The sequence below is a fragment of the Squalius cephalus genome, assembly GCF_949319135.1.
Source record: "Squalius cephalus genome assembly, chromosome: 1".
Taxonomy (NCBI): Eukaryota; Metazoa; Chordata; class Actinopteri; order Cypriniformes; family Leuciscidae; genus Squalius; species Squalius cephalus.
In genome coordinates, this window is record NC_137122.1 from 13,241,873 (window position 1) to 13,256,557 (window position 14,685).

At 37.1% G+C, this 14,685-nt stretch overlaps 1 protein-coding gene across 1 annotated transcript; it reads right to left on the reverse strand.

Annotated features, from left to right (window-relative positions):
• Window positions 1–6,873: 6,873 nt before the first annotated feature.
• Window positions 6,874–10,472, reverse strand: LOC307165968 (uncharacterized protein; the record flags this gene model as incomplete). The annotated part of the gene is made up of 2 exons (XM_079884052.1): window positions 6,874–8,624; window positions 10,416–10,472. The coding sequence occupies 2 exons, from the start codon at window positions 10,470–10,472 to the stop codon at window positions 6,936–6,938; spliced, it is 1,746 nt and encodes a 581-aa protein (XP_079740178.1). The 3' UTR covers window positions 6,874–6,935.
• Window positions 10,473–14,685: the final 4,213 nt, after the last annotated feature.

Sequence of the window (14,685 nt, forward strand, 5' to 3'; positions counted from 1 at the left end):
ATATACAAAAGATTATTAATGTTTAACAAGTTTGAATTGAAGAGTTTTAGAGTTTTAGATTTTGGAATTTGAAGTGGTTTATACGCATAAAATACATAGCTTAATGGGTTACATTAAAACATGTTATTGCTAGCAAATGATGAAGCATATTTACATATTAGAGAAAAAAAATGATTAAACTAAACAGGATTAAGATGAAATGTTAGTGCAATTAAAGCAGCCATGTGAAAGACGTCGAGTTATATAGAACGAGAAAAAAAAAGTGGTTGTAGTTTGTGCCGAATGTGTGAATATAAAACCAGCTTTACCCAAGTATTAATAATAATACATTTATTTTATATAGCACCTTTAAAAGTTGCCTCTTCAAAGCGCTTTACAGGCAAACACAAGAATGAAAACTACACATTTTAAATACAAATATAAACAAATAAAATGGAAAATCAAGTAAATCCTAAAATAAAATGTTTTAAGAAGAGATTTACCGGTAAGTCACTAAAGTGTTGCTTCACTGCTGTTGTATTGTCAGCAACTTTACCCTAAGTATCTAGTGCAATTATAACTAGACTAATGAGACAAAAACATTAGGACATTTAAATATTGATATTGATAAAATATGATATCAAATAATAAAATAAAATAATATTAAAAACATACCTTGCTTCTGAGAAAAGTTTAGCAGTTCTGTGCAAAAGATATTCCAAGTTGGAGTTTTTGACCGAGGTCAAAAGATATGCTTCATTTGACAAACAACTTCAGTTAGAGAGCCTCAAATGTGGAAACATTGCAGTGAGGAAGAAAAATAAAATAAAAATGAAAATAAAAGCAAAACATTATAATAAAAAGGATGATTGATATCTTATGTTGAAACATCTATTAATAGCCAGATAAAAAGTCATAAAAAAGGAAAGAGGTTTCTTAAAAAGTACAGTTGTTTGTAAAACTACGTGCACTGAAGACTGAAGATTTCAGTCTGAAGTCTGAAAAAGAAGCATGTTAGGGGGAGTCATTTTTCTCCTGGCACAGCCTAGCACGCAGAGCTCACGGGAGTATCTCAAGGTCGCTCAACAGAAGTTTTGCCAGACAAACCCAGCAATACATGGAGAAACAGGGTTTGATTTAAACTGTTTTGAAAGACGGGAAAATAGACAAACAAACTGATTTAGCTCTAAAGCTTTAAAAATGTTGGGAGGACTTAACCTCTTGTATAGACTCAAAACTTTTAGTCCAACCAGACAATTTTAAAAGAAAACACAGTGATATGATAGTAATGCAGCTGATAAGCTAGCTTGACTTAACCAAAGTAATTTGCTGGTATATATGGTAGGCAATAGGCATAGAATTTGGGGCATGGACCTTTGGTGATTTAACCATTTAAGGCAAAATTACGGAACAAAGGTGTACAAAGAAATCAGACTTGGAAACAGCTGGGTATTTCTAGCGTCGTAAATATGGTCATAATGTATTGAAATAAATACAAATGATGTACAAAGCAAGTGGCTGCTGGTTTTTCCCAGGAGACTTGGGAGAAAGCTAGAGAGCCTAAAATATTGCTTTGAAGAAGGCAAAATATTCCAACCAAAGTGAGAAATGGTTAATGGAAACAATTGCTAAAACGCTATTTACAATATAGCGTAAGAATGTATCACAATAAAAAATCTCCCAAAAAGGGGGAATGTGATTAAATGCATAATATATATATAAAAAAAAAAAAAGTCCCAATGACATGATTGAAAGGCAGAGCTGATCCTGTGTGCAAGTGAACTTCTGGAAGGGGAAGAGCCTGCTAGCAGAGGTTCACTCAGCACGACAGGCTGGTCTTTAAAGGTGTGGTAAAACACCTTTTTTCGAAGGCTTGATTTTGTGTGTGGGGTGCACTGTAACATGTGTTCATGCCACGTTTTTAAAAAAAGCATATGGAGCATGTAGGCCAATAATATGTAATGAGAGTCACATAAAATAGATTAGGATTATGGAAAATATTGCAGTATCTGTTATATTAAAGTATTTTAATATGCAGAAAGAAGACTAGAAAGACTAGGAAAAATTGTGAGAGAAACTGGACAAGGATGGTCAATCAACTTGTAGAAGAGTGGAGAAAACAACTTAAAGTTCATTTAGTATGTTTCCATAACAAACAAAAAGAAATGAATAATTGAAAATGAGCTCATTATAAATAATAGACATAGTAAATAGTAGACATATTGTAATGTTGACCTGATTGACACTCCTGGATGCAGGCTTATCATGCAGGGGTTTGAGAACAGCAAGAGAGCAGATGAGGACAAACAAGCTCTCATTATGATCCATGCAAGAGCACCAAATGGCCTTGACTGAATCTGGAACCCTTCCAAAGAAGGGGGCGGAAATAGCATAAGAAGTCCTTTATAGTTTGTATCAGTCACAAAATAGACTGTAAAACAAGATAGACTGTAATAGCAAGAAAAGGCCGCTCTGCATCCACCAGAGCACTGGGACCTTAGCTGGGGTCAGTTGAACCTTTTGGGGAAATTCTGGTAAATATTATAACTTTATTATTTTAATGATTTATAAAAAACAAATAAAATAAAAACTGTAGAACTAAAAGGACTATTGGGTGTTTGATATTGTAAACACGAATGTACTTATTATAAAATGTAATAATTCTATGTCATCTATAATGCCAAGTATTTATGTTTTTTACTGACTGATAAATACATTGATTGATTCATTGATTGATTTCTTACGTTGATTTAAGAAAACGAAATATATTATTGTAAATGAATAAATAATATTTTAATTGTATTATGTGAAAAGGTATTATACTATAGTAACAAACAAATCTGGGTTTAGAAAAGATTATACCTTTTCGATTTAATTAAGGAGACGTTTAGGGTGAGAACTCCTGATAAGACGATTTAAGTATTGGGTTCATTTTTGAGGATTTAAAATGTGTGTGATGCCACCAAACGCTGATGTAACGAAGTTTGAACCTTATAATGGGGATGTAAAGATAATTTATAGTAAGAAATTACTGAAAATATTGTTGTTGTTTTTTGCTTTTGAAATATTTTTAAATCTTTATGAATTAAAGAATTCATTGGCTTCAGTGGAATTTGAATGTATATAATATATTAAGGGAATTAAAATATATACTATGCTAATTGAAGAAACTCGTGTGACTGTAGGGCATGTTAAAAGATGAACTTGTAAATTTAATTTAAAATATAAAAGGTTTAAAGATGGACATTATTAACTTTACAAACTTTACAATGGGAATGTATAACAAAGAACAAATTGATTTATTGACATAATTTATGTTCGAACATATATAGTGTTCTCAGAAATTAAGGGAAACATTAGAATGATTACTCTGGATACAAGGGATTAATTACTGGATTGTTCTGATTATACAGATAAATAATTGTAGGATGTGATATGTTTATGCAACAATTATTGCAAAGGGGGTTTGTTATATTTGATGGTACAATTATGATATCTGAGAATCTGTGAATGCTTAAGAAATGATAACTGGATTTAGTGTAAGATATCTGAATGAGAAAATTAGTTGCTTGACAATATTTGGCTCAGAGGTTTGGAACTGGATGTTTACAAGCAATAATAGAAAAGAAACCTTGTGCACTGTTTGAACATTGAAGAAGTTTCAAGACTGGTTCAAACCTAGAGGGATGTTAAGGCTTGTAGTTGGGGCAAGAAAACCCATCATACCCCAGATACTAACTTTGTGCCCTAAAGACCTTAGGAGATGTTAGCGGCTAACGTTTCCAAGGTACTTCACCAGGAAGCGCATCCCCTAGCTGGGCTAGGGGTGGAGCTGCGGCTCTAAGGGGAGACCGGGTGCTTGAAGTACTGGATTCTTTTTGAGATCTAAATTGGCCTAATATATGACAAACAAGCAGAGCACAAAGTTTTGCCCCTTGATAAATAAATCATTTTCATACAATTACAAAAAAAATATAACTGATTATTTCTGTTATGGGAACCAGAAAACAAAACTGGGTGAAATATTTCATGAACTGTAACAAACCAATCTATTTAAGAAAGATGGACAAATGTCCATGTTATGATTCGACTTTCTTTACCTTACCTGAGAATAATAAATAAATAGGTAAAAGGTGTTAAGAGTACAGTACACACCGTAAAACAAGACATTTCACACTCACAGTTGAACTGTTTATCTAAATGTGATGAAGTGCTTGAATGTTTCTAACATGAATGTTCTTCAGCATCATGAATGAATGAAGAATAAACACCAACCTCTTTGTTCTTCAGGATCTTCAGTGTGTTTCATTCTGCAGGGTTCTGGATCACTCATGTTCTCACTGTCCTCTTTAATAAACTCAGTCTTTGCAGATTTCAGCTCATCAGGACGATGATTTGATGCTCGTCTTCACAGCATTTATTGAGGAGCTTCACTGATGACAAATTACAGCGTGAGGAGCTTCACTGATGATGAATTACAGTGGGAGGAGCTTCACTGATGATGAATTACAGTGGGAGGAGCTTCACTGATGATGAATTACAGTGGGAGGAGCTTCACTGATGATGTGACTGCTGTGGGAGGAGCTGATCTGCCAAAATCTAAAATATATCAGTTACAGAGTTTGTTTTTAGGCTCATGGACAACAGAATATAATAATGTAAATTTTCCCAAATATAAATAATGGTGAGAAAAACAGCTGAAAGCATAAACCAAAATAAATATAGGCTACACATAGTAACCAACAAATCCCCTCAGTCTGCTGAATGAAATGAGCTTTAAGTGTCAATTTACAGGAGATCTGAAGACATCAGCATAATAAATGAGGTGAAAACAGGAACTATTGTCATGAAATAAAGAGTGTTTTCAGCAGATCTGTTAATATTGATGAGCCTCAGACTATCAACACTCATTCAACAAGCCATTCAGGATCATCAGCAGATCATCTCACTTTATTCTGAGTGTTTGCTATATTGATAGACAATAGTGTTTTTCACAATGTAACAAGGATAAATCATCAATAATAAAACAAAATAATTTAATAAATAGGCCTAACCTATCTTTATGAAGATCTACAGGCAAAAAACTACAACACCATAATATGTGAATCTAAATATAGTTTGACTTTATAAAAACTATTAATTGCAGTAAAGTAATTCCATCATTAACATGTTACAGATTTGTGTCTACAGAAACTACAGGGGAAATATAAAGTGTTAGAATATACATAAATTTTAATAAGTAAATGTAATCTGCCAAAGATAAATGTCGGTACTATTAAAGTGTGAAAGGGACTTTTTCAATCACAGCTAGCTGTTGTTCTGCCTCTGGATATAGTCCAATCGGCGTTAAAGGGTTAGTTCACCCAAAAATAAAAATTCTGTCAGTAATTATTCACCCTCATGTTGTTCCAAACCCGTAAGACCTTCGTTCATCTTCGGAACACAAATTAAGATATTTTTTCTTAAATCTGAAGGCTGTCTCACTCCTCCATAGGCTTCTAAGGGAATGAAACTTGCTGGCCCAGAAAATGTATTAAAGACATCGTTAATATAGTCCAAATGACTAAAGTGGCTCAAAAGTTTATAAAGCGACGAGAATACTTTGTGCGCAAAAAAAAATAAAAAAAAATAACGACTTTATTCCACTTTTCATTTTCTTCTTTCTGGGCCTCGAGTTTTTTCACATAGTATTTTAGCGTAGCACGTCACACGTAGGCTCACTATTGGCTGACGCTGGTCATGTGTGTGATGCGTGGTGCAACACAGAAGTGCTGCGCAGATTTACTACGTGAAAAAACTCGAGGCCCAGAGAGAAGGAAATGAAAAGTGGAATAAAGTCTCTTTTTTTTTTTTTTTTTTTGCACACAAAAAGTATTCTCGTCGCTTTATAAACTTAAAGGGATAGTTCACCCAAAAATGAAAATTCTGTCAGTAATTACTCACCCTCATGTTGATCCAACCATGTAAGTCTTTCATTCATCTTCGGATCACAAATTAATATTTTTGTGATTAAATATGAGAGCTGGAATACTCCTCCATTGGCTTTAAGGGGGCCCAAACTTGTCCGTCCAGAAAGTCAGTGAAGAAAATGTTTAAATAGTCCATGCCACTACAGTGGCTCAACCATACGTTTCTCAAGCGACGATAATACTTTTCGTGCGAAAAAAACAAACAAAAGAACGACTTTATTCAACTATTCATTTTCTCTCTTGTAGGCCTCTGACGTTAGTTCACGAGAGCTCCATGACGCATGCGCGAGAACTGAACTGACGGCGGTCTTCTTCTACTACTACTTGTTACTGGCTGCTCACTCCTTAGGAGTATTACCGCCACCTAGGGTACAAGATGACGTGCTGGCATAGCCGGATGCATGTCATGCATACGTTTTTTTTTTTTCCTGTTCTGGACTCGGTCTTGGCTCGGACTCGAACCTTTTTGGACTCGGTCTTGACTTGGACTCAATAAAGGTGGTCTTGACTAAAGCCCTAATTTACACTTTTCCAGTTTCGTCTGGAATGCAGCCCAGACCTCCTCCTGAAGTTGTGACCACCTGTGAGTTGCCGGGGAAAGTTCAAATTGCCGTCTAAAGGTTACACGGTTGTTGATGGGCCCTGTTTCTCATGACATTTTCTTTTTACTTTTTTTTAAGATTTATTTTGATTGTATCTAACATGTCCTGTTCTGTAGACATGGTTATTATGTATTTAGTCATGTTGTACCAGTCCAATATGACAGTCAGTTTAAATAAACCTTGTTCTGTAAGAAAACTTGTTTTATTTGTTATGAATCTATTTTGATGCGTTTTCCCATAACTTTTGTAATTTTACATATATTTAAAAATATCAAAATGAATATCAATATCGCAATATCAAATTTTGTCAATAACGTGCACCCCTACCTTGATCTCAGACTGTGGTAATGTGGTTTTTCCACTGTGTGGATCTTCATGTGTCACTTCAGGTGACTTTTAAAATAGAAACTCTTTCCACACTGATCACAAGGGAATGGCTTCTCTCCAGTGTGGATCCTCTCATGTGTTTTTTTTTTTCTGCCAACTGAATGAATCTCTTGTCGCAGTGTGAACACTTGTAAGGTTTTTCTCCAGTGTGGATCATCTCATGTCTTTTCAGATTTGCCGACTGACTGAATCTCTTGTCACAGTGTGAACACTTGTAAGGTTGTTCTCCAGTGTGAATTCTCTGGTGCCGTTTTAAACACTCCGCTGCAGTAAAAGTCTTCTCACACTCAAAGCACATGTACTCTATCACACCATTGTGAATTTTCTGATGTTCATGTAAATGTTGCCGCACTGAAAAACTCTTTCCACACACAGAACATGAATGCGGCTTCTCCTTCGTATGAACTGTCAGGTGTCTCTTCAGGGCTGATGTACAGAGAAATGTTTTGCCGCATTGATCACATGTGTATGGCTTCTCTCCGGTGTGAATCCTCATGTGAAGATTAAGACTTTGTTTGTTTGAGAATCTCTTTTCACATTGATCACATGTGAACGGCTTCTCTCCAGTGTGGATCCTCATGTGTAATTTATGGTGTGAAGATTGACTAAAATCTTTCCCACATTGATCACACTTAAATGGCTTCTCTTCAGTGTGAACTCTCATGTGAACATTAAGATTCTGTTTGGTTGTGAAACTCTTTCCACATTGATAGCATACATGCAGCTTCTCTCCAGTGTGGATCATCATGTGTTGCTCAAAACTTTGTTTGCTTGATAAACTCTTCCCACACTGATCACACTTGTAAGGTTTTTCTCCAGTGTGGATCCTCTCATGTCTTTTCAGATTTGCCAACTGACTGAATCTCGTGTCACAGTGTGAACACTTGTAAGGTTTTTCTCCAGCGTGGTTCTTCTCATGTGTTTTCAGATGTGTTAACTGACTGAATCTCTTGTCACAGTGTGAACACTTGTAAGGTTTTTCTCCAGTGTGAATTCTCTGGTGCAGTTTTAAACAGTTCGCTCTGGTAAAAGTCTTCCCACACTCAAAGCACATGTACTCTCTCACACCAGTGTGAATTTTCTGATGTTCATGTAAATGTTGCATCTGTGAAAAACTCTTTCCACACAAAGAACATGAGTGCGGCTTCTCCTTCGTATGAACTGTCAGGTGTGTCTTCAGGTGTGATGTACAGAGAAATGTTTTGCCGCATTGATCACATGTGAACGGCTTCTCTCCAGTGTGGATCATCATGTGTAATTTATGGTGTGAAGATTGACTGAAATCTTTCCCACATTGATCACACTTAAATGGCTTCTCCTCAGTGTGAACTCTCATGTGAAAATTAAGAGTCTGTTTGGTTGTGAAACTCTTTCCACATTGATAGCATACATGCAGCTTCTCTCCAGTGTGGATCATCATGTGTTGCTCAAAACTTTGTTTGCTTGATAAACTCTTCCCACACTGAGTGCAGGTGAAAGATTTCTTGGCTCTTCCTTTCTTTAAAAATGTCTGTTTAGTCTTTGAGCGACTCAAAGTTTTTTCTCCAGGTTTGACATGATGTTCCTCCTTCACTTCACTTAGTTCTTCACTCTCCTCCTTCACTTCACTCAGTTCTTCACTCTCCTCCTTCACTTCACTCAGTTCTTCACTCTCCTCCTCCACTTCACTCAGTTCTTCACTCTCCTCCTGTCGTGGATTTTTCCCTAAACCTAACTATCTGGGGCGTCTGCACTCGACACCTGCCTTAATATCCGGGGCGTCTACACTCGACACCTGCCTTAATATCCGGGGCGTCTACACTCGACACCTGCCTTAATATCCCTGGCGTCTACACTCGACACCAATACCTTAAACTCTCTGGCTCTGGCGTCTTCAGTCGACAACTGGCCGAGTTTCTAACTAACTTGCTTCCCTAAACTAGCTTCCTGCGCAGGAATAAATTGACAAACAGACTCTAGCAATTGTCCTTTAAATGCTTTAATCACGGCCAGGAGATCTTCCCGTGCAGTTCTCAGGGAATCTCTCCCAAGAAGCAAAGGCCGGAGGATCTCAGACAAATTCCATTGAGAATCCCACCGAAAAATACATATACAACAGTATAGAATCAGGGTATGGCATAAATGTCAGGCTCCATTACATAATTTCCCCATTATTTGATTGGTTCTTCATATGCAAACCCCTCTGTTACTAGGTAAAGCAAACTCTGATCTTGTGATTACTTATCACAAGGTTTTAATGATGACTTAATTTGTTCTAACAGACTGTCTAGTTTCACTTCCCCTAACTATGTTATTTTTACCCATAGACACTACTCAAAGTCACAAGTTTTTCCCCAAAGAGTTTTGACACATTAAAAGCATATGAATGTTATTCCTGCAAGAAAAACAAATGTTAGTTGATTAATTAACGTTGATTAATTAAAATCCACCACACTCCTCCACTTAATTAAAAGAGAAATATAATGTGAAAGGACATGAAAGTGAGCCCTGATGTAATAGTAGAAAGCAGACAACTGCTATAAAATATTATGATAATCCGATGCCTTTTTATAAATTGATTATATGTCCTTGAAACTTTTAGAATAGAATAAACCTAGGGATTAGAAAAGGGATTAGAATAAACTGCTGCTTCAATGTTCAGTGAGGAAAATAAGTATTTGAATAAGTATTCACCCTGCTATTTTGCAAGTTCTCCCACTTAGAAATCATGGAGGGGTCTGAAATTGTCATCGTAGGTGCATGTCCACTGTGAGAGACATAATCGAAAAAAAAAAAATCCAGAAATCACAATGTATGATTTTTTAACTATTTATTTGTATGATACAGCTGCAAATAAGTATTTGAACACCTGTCTATCAGCAAGAATTCTGACCCTCAAAGACCTGTTAGTCTGCCTTTAAAATGTCCACCTCCACTCCATTTATTATCCTAAATTAGATGCACCTGTTTGAGGTCGTTAGCTGCATAAAGACACCTGTCCACCCCATACAATCAGTAAGAATCCAACTACTAACATGGCCAAGACCAAAGAGCTGTCCAAAGACACTAGAGACAAAATTGTACACCTCCACAAGGCTGGAAAGGGCTATGGGGAAATTGCCAAGCAGCTTGGTGAAAAAAGGTCCACTGTATGAGCAATCATTAGAAAATGGAAGAAGCTAAACATGACTGTCAATCTCCCTCGGACTGGGGCTCCATGCAAGATCTCACCTCGTGGGGTCTCAATGATCCTAAGAAAGGTGAGAAATCAGCCCAGAACTACACGGGAGGAGCTGGTCAATGACCTGAATAGAGCTGGGACCACCGTTTCCAAGGTTACTTTTGGTAATACACTATAGCCCTATTCGCACGGGATTAGTATTACCAAGGGACCTCCGGTAATTTGTAATAATCGCAGAGGTCGTCTGTGATTTTTATCCCGTGCGAATCTGCCATGTCTGTAAAAATGTCTGTAAAAATTTCCCCTAAAATTACCTACCGTATTTTGGCCAACACAGGGGTCCTCTGATAATACCAGTCCCGTGCGAATCCCCATGTCTGTGATTTGGGCTGTTTTTTTTGTTGGCCTATCGTTTCCTAAAGAATGTAATAACCATTATGGGCCGTTTAACAGTCCATTTTACGTCTGTAAAATCAAATCAAATCAATAAAATCTCTCGATATGCCCTACTCCAATCCGATTATAGTTTTTCTCCAATAAAAACTATGAAATGCTGCACAAGAGAAAACAAACTACAGTAAAGACGTGACCCGGAAACTCGGACCGTTGTCATGGAAACGTTAAACTAAGCATTTTGGCGCAACATGGAAGCTGTTTTGGAAAGTGTTGACACTTTTTGTGGTAACATTAGTGTAGTAGTCTGTATCGTGGAGCATTTCTTTGTCCCACACGTCCTCTAAAGACGTCCATCCTGTAAGTATCCCAAGAAATCAAAGTGTGAAAGAGTAAAAATGATATAAAATATATAATATATTTCTCTAATAAATTGGTTTTAAATAAGTTCTTTTTTGAATTGCAATACTGCAGCGCGATCTTCGTTTCTGCATGTTCAGCTAGTGAAGTGGGAATGGGTGGGCGCGCGCTGTAAAGTCCGTAAAATAGAGGGAATTACGGACCATTTATTTGCCCGTGTGAATGAGCCACCAAAAACACAGACGTCAGGAGGTAATTTCTTAATTACAGAGGTTCAGGGGTAGCCTAGAAATCTAGACGCACCCTAGCGGCAGCAAAATGTATTTCGCAGCCAGGTGGGTCTAGCAACTCTCAATAGACCTTCTAGCTGCAAAAACCTAAATTGGGTCAGGCCAATCACGTCGTGTATAGAGTAGGCGGGGGCGGGCTTAACAAATGACGACAGAGTTGCGACGGCTGCCACTTGAAAACAAAGAATGACGGCTGCTGATGGAGAACAACGGTCTTTCGAATTGGCTTTGGCCGCGACTCTGGAGGACTTGGAGGACTTGGAGTTAAGTTTTTCTTTGAGAAAAGAGCAAAGAACGGCACTTAAGTCATTCTTAAAAAAAGGAAGATGTGTTCGTCGTTTTGCCGGCCAGATATGGCAAAAGTTGAATCTATCAACTAAGCTCCGCTGTTGGGAAAACGCTCTGGTTGGTCGAAGCGCTGTCCTATTGCGTGCAGAAGGAATTTGAAAGACAGCCGTTTATCCCACCCCTCGGATTAAACCGCGTCTATGGTGAGTTTCCAGACCTAACATCTTGATGTAGTTCTGGCTTGCCAGGCTAGTTCAGGGGTAATACTAATCCCGTGCGAATAGGGCTTAAGACGTCATGGTTTGAAATCATGCATGGCACGGAAGGTTCCCCTGCTTAAAGGAAGAAGAAGAATGATGAGTACCATCCCAAGAACACCATCCCTACTGTGAAGCATGGGGGTGGTAGCATCATGCTTTGGGGGTGTTTTTCTGCACATGGGACAGGGCGACTGCACTGTATTAAGGAGAGGATGACCTAAGTTTAGTGACAACATGTTACAATGATTACATGATACAATGACTAGTAGGCTGTTTGTATTGCTTAACACAAATTTAACGATTTCAATTCAATACTTGGGATTTGATTTAAATCTTGATTCAATATTGACTAATTTTGGATAAATATTAGGAAGGCTACAGTAGATAGCCCACATGTTATTTTTTTCTCATGAAAAAAAAATCTCACATAATGCTATGTAACCATATATGAGCCCTATCAGCTGGTATTATTAAAGGTTACAAATAACTAATTAAATCAAATATAATGTGGTTTTCATTATAATAACAATTATGTAATGACACGTAATGACAAGTAAAAATATAATAAATATGTAAAAAAGTGCAGTGCACATATTCAGCAAAATACTCCTCTTTATCGATTTGTTTTAGTCATCTAACATGCTGCTGGTCATTAAATGGTTTAAATGTAACGTTCTGTGACACAATTGTTCTCCTGTTTCATATCAAAAGTAACCTGCTCTGTCTTGTTTGACGGTCTTCGTGTCCTCTTTGCGCCGCGATTTTTCTCTGCGTGAGAAAACGGATGTGTGGCGTGAGCGTGTGAAGAGTCTCGCGCTGAATGCGTCGAGTTGGCAGCTCTGCTTTTCATTCATTTCATGTTTTATTTCATTTTTTTGAGAAAGAAATGAAAAGGAGCAGAAAGAAGATAATATCTGCCCCTTATCAACATAAATTAAATTACAATTCCAAAGAGGTGCGCTTACAACACGTCTAATTTGCAGCACATATACAGGTGCTGGTCATATAATTAGAATATCATCAAAAAGTTGATTTATTTCAGTAATTCCGTTAAAAAAGTGAAACTTGTACATTATATAGATTCATTACATGCAAAGTGAGATATCTCAAGCCTTTATTTGTTATAATTTTGATGATTATGGCTTACAGCTTGTGAAAACCACAAAATCAAAATCTCAGAAAATTAGAATATTACATGAAATCACACAGTAATTACACAGTAATACCATGGTCGTTGAACCAGGTTTTGGTTCTTTTGGCAGTGTGGGCCGGTGCAAATCCTGCTGGAAAATGATGGAAGCATCTCCATAAAGCTTGTCTGCTGAAGGAAGCATGAAGTGCTCTGGAAATGTCCCGGTAGACGGCTGCGTTGAGTGGACAGCACAGTGGACCAACACCAGCCGATGACATGGCTCCCCAAACCAACACAGACTGTGGAAACTTCACACTGGACTTCAAGCATCTTGGATTGTGTGCCTCTCCATTCTTCCTCCAGACTCTGGGACCTTGGTTTCCAAATGAGATGCAAAATTTGCTCTCATCAGAAAAGAGGACTTTGGTCCACTGTGCTTTATTAAATCCAGAGTCAACGCAGCCGTCTACCAGGACATTTCCAGAGCACTTCATGCTTCCTTCATTTCCCAGCAGGATTTGCACCTGCCCACACTGCCAAAAGAACCAAAACCTGGTTCAATGACCATGGGATTACTGTGTAATTACTGTGTGATTTCATGTAATATTCTAATTTTCTGAGATTTTGATTTTGTGGTTTTCATAAACTGTAAGCCATAATCATCAAAATTATAACAAATAAAGACTTGCGATATCTCACTTTGCATGTAATGAGTCTATATAATATACAAGTTTCACTTTTTTAACAGAATTACTGAAATAAATCAACTTTTTCATGATATTCTAATTTTATGACCAGCACCTGTACAAGGTCATAAATCAAATATCACATTTTCCTGCTAAATAGCAGCATTATATTTCTCTATTAGTAATGCTTTTACACACTTCTTGAAAACAAAAAACGATGTTGAGGTTTTAATTTCAGGTTTAGATTGTTCCACAGACTGACACCTTGTATTGAGACACATCTTTCCTTTGATTTTGTTCTAAACTAGGGTTTCTGAAATACTTCAGTTCCTCTTAAATTGAATCTACTAACTCTCTTGATGAATCTGTTTTGCAATTTATAAGGTAATGTTTTCAGGTGAGCTTTATACATTATTTTTAGAAGGCTATATTCTAATAAATCATTGAATTTTAAGGTTTTTAATTGTATAAATATTGGATTTGTGTGGGCCCTATGTTCACTTCCATTTACAACGCGAATGGCACGTTTTTGTAATTTAAAAACTGGTTCTATATAAGTCTTATTTGCACTTCCCCATGCTTCAATGCAATAGGTCAGATGTGGAACAATCAATGAATTATATAACAAAAACAAGGCACATTTATTAACAGATTCTTTTACCTTGCTTTTAGAAGCGGGATGGATCCGGATAGATCGGCGGCGGTCATAGACTGTAGGCGGCGTTCCTCCTTCCACCATGCTGCTTCTCCATGTGAGGACTGTTTACATTAGACTAGAAGTGCACACCGGCCGCATGCTTATACATGAATTTTTTTAATCAGAGTGCACACGTGTTTCGCGCAGCATATACGCAGTGTTTGTTTAAGCGGTTGATGGAAAATAAGCTATAATGCGCGTTCTAAAAATCTAAATTCAGATCTATTATTTTTCACGGTATTTTGAAGTACCGTGTATTATTTTTTCACGGTATTTTGAAGTACCGTGTATTATTTTTTCACGGTATTTTGTTTGTAAATGAGAAGTGGTTCTCAAACAGTTTACCTGGATAAATAAAGGTTAATAAAGGTTAATAAGTGCCCGCGATAACAATGTTGTGCATATTCATTACCGCGATTTATCGCATTACCGAATACCGGCACATAGTCTAGTCGAGGCTGGGTCTTCCAACATGACAATAA